Raw genomic sequence first — 8,653 nt, 5'->3', positions numbered from 1 at the left:
AGCAAATAGCTGATATATTCACGAAGCCATTACTCATCATTTCAGGAATTAAGAAAGTTGATAGGGATGAAGGAAGGATGATTTTAAAGTTTATGGGGAAATTTTGTTTGATAAACTTTAAAATTAAGGTTAAGGGGTATAATTGTAGTTTTGTTAATTTTAGTTATAGTGTGCGTTTCATTGTTTGGTTATTATTCTAGTAGTACCACATCCTTTGTTTTTATTCAATTAGGTTTTATTATGTAATTGATTATCTTTTGAGTCTATTTAAAGGCTTCGTTCATTAAATGAAAAGCAACCCCGCCGTTTTATGAGAGTGGCGCAGAGCTTTTTTTTGTTTTATCCAACAGAGAAATATTTGTACTATGTGTGCAGCGGGAGTTCTTGGATGATTTGTACTCTGTGTGCGTGAGAGTTTATATTTTAGTGAGAGTTTATTTTAACAGAAGTGAACTCAAATTGAAAGAAGCCTTTGTCTGGAAAGAACCTTCCACTGGCCCAAAGGCTTGCAAAGCCTACTGAATTATCACAAAGATATCCCAGAGATGTAAATGGTATAGTTTGAAAGGAGAGTGAGAGAGATTTGTGGATTCGATACTCCTACTAATTTCATCCTTCCAACCCTACCTTGTACTTATTTTGTCGTGTTTAACAGCAACAACATCCTCTTTCATGAAGATGAAGAAGTAATCACAGGTGTTATGCAGAACTTAAACAATAGGTGAGTATTATCAGAAGAGTCATTGCCTGTTATCTTCAGAAGAAGCTTGCTTGCTTTTGACAACATGCAAATTTTTACTGGATCATTCTTAAGGAAACATCTACTAACAACTACATACATATGCAATTATTAATAATATTCTATAAACGTTGTTATATGTACTAATGTACATAGTATATATAAATGTATTATATGGTACGTAAATCACTCAGAATCTAGACTCCTCCTGTGTTGTTCAATAATCAAAGAAACATTACTAGATGTTTTTCTATCAAATAGTTTGAGAGTATTTGACTTGTTTTTTGTGAGGGGTGGAATGCATCCCAAAATACATACTTATTTGCATCTTGGCATGTAAATTTTGGGTCACATAGAAAACCCATCTCAAATCTCCCTGTTCCACAGCATCCTGTTTTTGCTTCCTCAAAACCTGCAGTCCAAAAACAGTGTAAGTAACATTACCCTTTTAATGATTTTATTGAGATCAAGAGAACAACTAAATCGGAATAAAAAATTTAAAATTATAGTAGCTTTATTATTTAGGAATCAGATACCAACACTTAATATAGGAAGTGACTTCGGTACCCATTTAAAATAAGGGGTTTTGATGGAATCTACTTGAAAGAATACCAAAAAATTTAAAACTGCAGCGATTAATATATGATAGCAATGAATGGAGATTGTAATTAGAACTTACCAAAATCAGAAGGATTTTTAACGATTTGCAGAAAGATATCATAGACATTTGCATCTATCATTTGAAGTCCAGGTAGGTCATTGTTGAGATTTGAGACTAGCCACCCCAACTTTCCATTGAACTCCAAAGCCAAATTGTTGTACTCTTCCATACAATTATGGAACTCCAAAATGTTCATTGCTCTCTCTAGTGGAAGACAGCCCATAGGAGGCAACCCAGTAAGAGAAATTTTCCTTGCTCCAAGGTCATAAATTTCTCTGAAGAAGTTTTCAGCAAGGCCTATGAGAAAGTCCTCATACTGCTCAACACTCGGGAACTCACACCTTCTTTCAGTTAGGGCATAGTAGTTCTCAAGGAAGTCATTGGTTCCTATGCTTACCAAATACAATGCCTCACTTAGTATTTCATTAGCATTCTCCTCACCAAGATAAGCCCTCAATTTCTTTTGGTACTCCTTGTAGTATTCTACTTCTTTCCATAGGGGTATCACACCCTGCAAAATTATCAAATTCATCATGGCTTTCAGGAGTACAGAAATTTAATTTTTCCACGGTTTATCATTGGATCAAATCAGTTTTTTCTTTTGTTTTTAACTAGTGAAACCCTTAATGCATTGAGAAAGTGAGTAATTTTAATGAAATTATTTTCAAAATAATATATTTGTTCTTATTCTTAATTATTGTGTACAATTTTTTTTAATTGTGTAATTATTAGGACAGATAGAGTAAATATGTATTTAATGAGACATCTCTAACGGTTGTCATAGTAAAATTCATATATTATAATGATAAAAGGATCCATTTATATAATTGAGAACAATCTAAAATGTGAAAATATGTTTTCAAAATTTTTTAAATTAAATAAGGGCAAAGGTATTTTACCGTAAATATGGTAGGTATCCAAACAAAGTACCTGTAAATATTTGGACTTATTTTAACTCCAAACAGTTATGAAAAAGATCAGTCTTGTCTTGTTTAGAAATTATTCCCTTTTTTCAATATTTGTAAAAGTACCATATTTTATACACAGAAAATAATAAAGATAACAAAATCTCATTTCAAATATTAATAAATCATTTTAAGAAAATAAAGCCGACGGCTTTATCGTAGCTTGTAAAATTAGCAATCATAAATAAAACCAATTTTTTTCTAACGACCAACTACATCCCTAAAGCCTGTCAAAGAAAGAGTTATGATTATGTACGTACCCTCAAACGAGGAAGATTGTAAGAAAAGGGTAACAGAGACAGGAAGACAGAACAAAAAAAGATAAATTAATAAATATGTTAGGTAAATGGATTGAAAACATAAATAAATAAAAAAATCAAGAAAATAGATATTAATGGAAATGAAATAAAAGAGAAAGTAAATGCATGCAGTAAACTTTTCATAAGAGAAAATGTATATCATCAACAATGAGTAGTTGAAGAATAGAAGTTAGCAGTACAGATTTTATATTGAGGTTTTGGTATTCAAAATGAGTAAGAAAATGAGCAAAAAATGGAAATTGAAAACTTACAGCAACATTTGAAGTAGCGTTGTCATATCCAGTTCCTGCAGAAGCAAAGCACACACCAGTTGCAAAATCTGATATGGTATAAGCAGGATCCAAGTATGCAGGAACTGCTTCCTTGATTCCAAAGGCCTCAGAGACAAAGTCAGGGGGGATTCTGCCATTGGAGAACCTTCCAGTAGGGTTTCCATTCAAGAAGTCTCTTCCATATGGCTCAAAGTTGCTCCTAGCAATGGTGGGAATGAAGTTGTTGTTACCTGAATCCACTGAGGAGTCTCCAAACACTATAACTGCAGGAACTTTGCATGCAGAGAAATGTAGCAAGATTAAGATTTGAGTAATAAAGAGGAGCCATGGAGCATACCCTTTTCCCATTTTACCAATTGCACTCATCAGATTCATGATTCTGCAAAAGGGTAGTATTTAATCAGCAGAATGCAGACACCAGAACGGTTGTGAAAGATAGCAGTGATATTTATGGTAGGGGTTTTTTTCTGTTCATGTTACTTTCAAAGTGATGAATGGCAAAAATAGTGACAAAAATTAATTAATTAGGTGGCAGGTTTACCCATTAATTAAAAACTGCTTCATAACAGTAACTTGCAATCCTCAAAGCATTATTATACTGTTGGGTGAAAAGAAGAAACATGTTGCCTTCTTTTTCAATCAACACAATATGGAAATCTGTCAAGCTTCTATTGGAATTATTAACAAACATTAATATATGGATTGAAAATGTAAGAATAATTTATGCAGATATAAATTACTATAACTGGACCAAAATTATCCAATTCCATAAACCAATTGGATGATATATTTAACGGATTAGGTCACGCTCCACACTCTTTAATTTCTTGTAAAAAAAAGAAGTTATATTCTACCTGATAAATTTGACAGTTAGAATGGGGAAATGTAATCTTAAAATTTTGCAGAACACTTCTGTGTTTGTTCAAATTTTGAAATAACTTTTATAAACTAAAATTATACATTACTTTTAATTTATGGTGATTTTTTTTAAAAGTATTTATGCCCAATTAGTTAAATATTTTTAAAAAAAAATCATATAATTTGATGAAAAATAAATCGATTTTATCTGTCTTGATGATGAGTTAATTTAGTTCACCTAACCAATTCAAATAGTTTGCTTCAATACGTTTGTGGAATAACTTTATTATCTTTTAACAATCACCTTAAAGTGCCTGTTAAGGTTCTAATTAGAACAATTAGAATAAAAAACTTACACTTCATAACATATCTATTAAGCTAATTATCTATTTCTTAATTATTTCTCACACCAAAAAAACATATTTATGAAAAAAATATTTGGAGAATATATATAATATTAGGATGGAAAATTATTTTAAAAATATTTTTACACACTTTTGAATCTTAAAACTAAATTAAGATCCGTGTATAATAAAACTCCTTGTAATGGAATTTCACTTCATCTGTCAAAATCTAGATTTCAATTCTCGTCTACTCACTTTCACTGGAACTAAGTGAGATTAATTTTTTTAACAAATTTCAAATTGTTACAATGTTGAAAAGATATTAGAAAAAAAATGGTCCTATACTTTTCCAAAATATTTAATGAATGTATCCTAAAATTTGATTAAAGAAAAATACCAATATCACTTGTATATATAAATTGTGTTGTGCTTTTCTATTATGTAACTACCAACAACTTTTATGATAGTGGTATATTTCCTTAAAGGAAAAAAGCTTATGTGATAGTACGAGTGTATATAAATTTTGTGCATATAACAATAAAGTGGAATGAATGGTATGAATTTAATTATATTATGAAAGGTGACATATCAACTAAAGTTTGTGCAGTGAATTAAATATTTGTGGGACCAAAGAAGTAAAAGGCAGGTCAAGAAGATGGCCATGCATTGGTAGAATGGGCCACATATGAATTAGGGGTTTCCTCTAGTTTCCAGCTCATATCTTCTTAAATTTCTCAATGTATTTATTTCGCATTCAATACTTAACCAATTCTTCAAGGCAATTACAAGAGCAAAAGTTAGATCATGCATTGAAAATTGGAAAAAGGATCAAATAAAAATCTATAAAAAAAAATCAAGTTTTCAAGTTTCAAATTTTCACAAATCATAAATAAATTATTCATTTAGTGGTAATTTTATTCTCTATATTTTCAAATTCTGAATCTCTAGATTCATTTATCACAATTTTATATCTCTATTTTCTTCAATCATTTTACTTTTGATATTATTGGGTTCCTTTATTTAACTTTCACATCTTAATTATCAATTATATGTAACTTTTTAGTTTTAGTTATTTACAATTCCTTCTACTATATTGATATGACTCCCTGAAATTAGAAGAAATACAATAGAACACCGGGACTTTGTACTGAATGTAATTTAAGAGCCAACATTGTAGGTAATTAAGAATTAAAGGACTAAAAGTTAAAATAATAAAAACCATAATTATAATTAAACTATAGGAGTAGAAATATAAATTCGTTTATTTCTTTACTTACTTGAACAAACATTTTATCTTCTGATGTTGTGTTTGATTATACAAATGTAATATAGACACAGATGGGCGAGCAAGTGATATCTGCATTTGTTTACGCTAATTTGCTTCATATATGCGGTGGCAGATTTGAAAGGAAAGCTGAAATTTTGATCCTATAGATGAAGAGTTGAAGGGAAATTATTAAATTTACCAAATCATCCTTTGTTTTTTGTTGAATTTTCGTGTGGCAGCTTCACCTCCCATTTACAGTCCCATATATACATGCCGTGTAGTTGAAGGAGAAAGTAATCGAGGGAGGAAAGAATGGTTCTTTTGAATTCATAAAATCGATTTGGAAAACATTTTCAAGCTCTACTGTTTTGTTTGTTTTTTTTCTTTTTCTATTGCTTATGTAGATTTTATTCTCTCAGTTCTTTTATTCTATTCCATTTGTTTTTGTACGGTATATAATACTACCGTTCGGTCCATCCACTCAAAGTCGTTCGGTCCAATCGCTACAACAAATGTTGGCTCATAATTGGACCAACGTTTAAGTTATTATTGGGCCAATAGTTCAGCAGACGATAAAATAATTAAATATATCTTATTAAAGATATTGATAACTGATTAAAGATATTGATAAGTTGTTTATCAGCAACAAACCGAATCTAAAGGTAAGTCTGTTTTTATTTTATTGGATCTGTGTTGGTTTAGGATCCATGAGACACATATAAATATAATGTCAAGGCCGAAAGTTAGGTACGTTCCACTTACATTCTACTTACGTTCAACTGAGACTCCCCTACATTATACTTACGTCCGATCAGAAAATACAAAACTGTGATAAACAGTTCATAAAATCACTCCTAACTTGAGCGTCGGAGTACCTTTTGCAGGTACCTCCCCTCATCAAGAGCACAACCTAACGACATCCAAAGTCCAACCGAACGTCATCTAGAATCCGAAATATTTTGACGCCCACCGTGGGGCTGAGCGGCATCCCACTGAAACTGCAAGGAACCAGACAAGGACACAGTCTCAGCATCATCATGTCGATCAGCCCCTACATATTATCTCGATTGAAGAAACTTTCACCATCAACATCAACAGCTTCTACGACTTTACAGATAAATATTTTGATATAACCCTCTTAAATTCATTTTATTATTTAATTTATACTTCTAAACCATTTAAAATATTCGTATTATCCATCTCAACATAAAAGAGCATCCTTTGTAATTGATGCATCACCTAGTAAAAGACTCACCAACAACATCAAAAAAGGTTCAACGGCTTTGTTCAAAGAAACATACATATTTGATAATTATCTTAAATTTATTATACTATTTTTTTGGTTGAATTATTTAATTCATATTCTAATTTAATATATAAGATTTGTCATTGCCACCAGCCCCACTCTCGGCATCTAACATTCCCCAAACAAAATTAACAACTCCAAAAGTATATGGCGGAAGACATAGTTCCACGCCAACCAAGCCTTTGACATTGTAGGATCCTTTATCAAAGAAAGGATGGAAAACAAATTCTACCACTCAGCCCTATATTGTTTCCTCGAGAACTTTTAACGTTATTATTTTTAAAACATTCACTGCATGAACAGACACGGCAATAAGCACTAATCAAATGGGTTATTATTTTTAAAACATTCACTGCATGAACAGACACGGATATAAGCACCAATCAAATGGGTGATGACAAAGCCTCTACAAAACTCAGGGAACACTTTCTGAGAACTCTAGTCCTAAATCGAGCAGTGAGTAATTCTCACTCTCGTCCTAAACCGAGCAGTGAGGAATTTTCTTCGTGAACTTACTCTCGTCCTAAACCGAGCGGTAATGCACGTTTTCGAGGACTGACACTCTCGTCCACTAGGAAGTTCCAAAACGAACTCCTAGGTCGAAAAACCGAGGGGTGAGGAACGTTCTCTGTGAACTCTCACTCTCGTCCTAAACCGAGTGATGATGGACGTCCCCGAGGACTGACATTCTCGTCCACTAGGAATTTCCAAAACGAACTCCTAGGTCGAAAAACCGAGCGGTGATGAACGTTCTCCGTGAACTCTCACTCACATCCTAAACCGAGCGGTGATGGACGTCCCCAAGGACTGACACTCTCGTCCACTAGGAAGTTCCAAAACGAACTCCTAGGTCGAAAAATCAAGCGACGTTCTCCGTGAACTCTCACTCTCGTCCTAAACCGAGCGGTGATGGACGTCCCCGAGGAATGACACTCTCGTCCACTAGGAAGTTCCAAAACGAACTCCTAGGTCGAAAAATCAAGCGGTGAGGAACGTTTTCCGTGAACTCTCACACTCGTCCTAAACCGAGCGGTGATGGACCTCCCCGAGGACTGATACTCTCGTCCACTAGGAAGTTCCAAAACGAACTCCTAGGTCAAAAAACCCAGCGGTGAGGAACGTTCTCCGTGAACTCTCACTCTCGTCCTAAATCGAGCGGTGATGGACGTCCCCGAGGACTGACACTCTCATTCACTAGGAAGTTCCAAAACGAACTCCTATGTCAAAAAATCAAGCGGTGAGGAACGTTCTCCGTGAACTCCCACTCTCGTCCTAAACTCAGCGATGATGGACGTCCCCGAGGACTAACACTCTCGTCTACTAGGAAGTTCCAAAACGAACTCATAGGTCGAAAAACCGAGCGGTGAGGAACATTCTCCGTGAACACCCACTCTCGTCCTAAACCGAGGGGTGATGGACGTCCTCGAGGACTGACACTCTCGTCCACTAGAAAGTTCCAAAATGAACTCCTAGGTCGAAATTCGAGCGGTGAGGAACGTTCTCCGTGAATTCTCACTCTCATCCTAAACCGAGCAGTGATGAACCTCCTTGAGGAATGGCACTCACTACAAAAAATTAAATTTTTTTCGGGGGTTATTTTTTTCGTTTCTGGCGATTTTAACCCCCGAAAAATATGTTACCCGCGGTTAGAAAAACCGTTGGGAAAAGCTACGACGCTAAGTAATTACCGGTGGTTTTTTGAGAAACCACTAGTATTAGCGGGGGTTTTGAGAAAATCGCCGGTATTTGCAGGGGTTTTGAGAAAACCGCTGGTAATTGTTGAGTTTACATAGTTGAGGTTTCCAATACCGCCGAAAATGTAAATAATTTAATTTTTTTTATTGTTCAAATGATTTGATTATCATAAATAAACCAAAATTAAATTATATGAAATCAAAATTAAATGTAAACATTAAATATA

General features: G+C 33.8%; 1 protein-coding gene across 1 annotated transcript; it reads right to left on the bottom strand.

Annotated features, from left to right (window-relative positions):
- Positions 1 to 771: 771 nt before the first annotated feature.
- On the bottom strand, positions 772 to 3,391 carry LOC108342062 (GDSL esterase/lipase At2g42990). The gene is made up of 3 exons (XM_017579767.2): positions 2,937 to 3,391; positions 1,419 to 1,911; positions 772 to 1,151 (listed from the first exon to the last, which is right to left on the bottom strand). The coding sequence occupies exons 1-3, from the start codon at positions 3,330 to 3,332 to the stop codon at positions 964 to 966; spliced, it is 1,077 nt and encodes a 358-aa protein (XP_017435256.1). The 5' UTR covers positions 3,333 to 3,391; the 3' UTR covers positions 772 to 963.
- Positions 3,392 to 8,653: the final 5,262 nt, after the last annotated feature.

The sequence above is a fragment of the Vigna angularis genome, chromosome 6, assembly GCF_016808095.1.
Source record: "Vigna angularis cultivar LongXiaoDou No.4 chromosome 6, ASM1680809v1, whole genome shotgun sequence".
Classification (NCBI taxonomy): domain Eukaryota; kingdom Viridiplantae; phylum Streptophyta; class Magnoliopsida; order Fabales; family Fabaceae; genus Vigna; species Vigna angularis.
Note: the sequence above shows the minus strand (reverse complement) of the source record. Positions and strands in the feature narration are given on the sequence as shown.

Coding starts and splice junctions, on each gene's coding strand:
- LOC108342062 (XM_017579767.2), bottom strand. CDS start 3,332: ATGAATCTGATGAGTGCAATTGGTAAAATGGGAAAAGGGTATGCTCCA. Junction 1,912..2,936: donor ACGCTACTTCAAATGTTGCT/GTAAGTTTTCAA, acceptor ATAATTTTGCAG/GGTGTGATACCCCTATGGAA. Junction 1,152..1,418: donor TAAAAATCCTTCTGATTTTG/GTAAGTTCTAAT, acceptor TTTGGACTGCAG/GTTTTGAGGAAGCAAAAACA.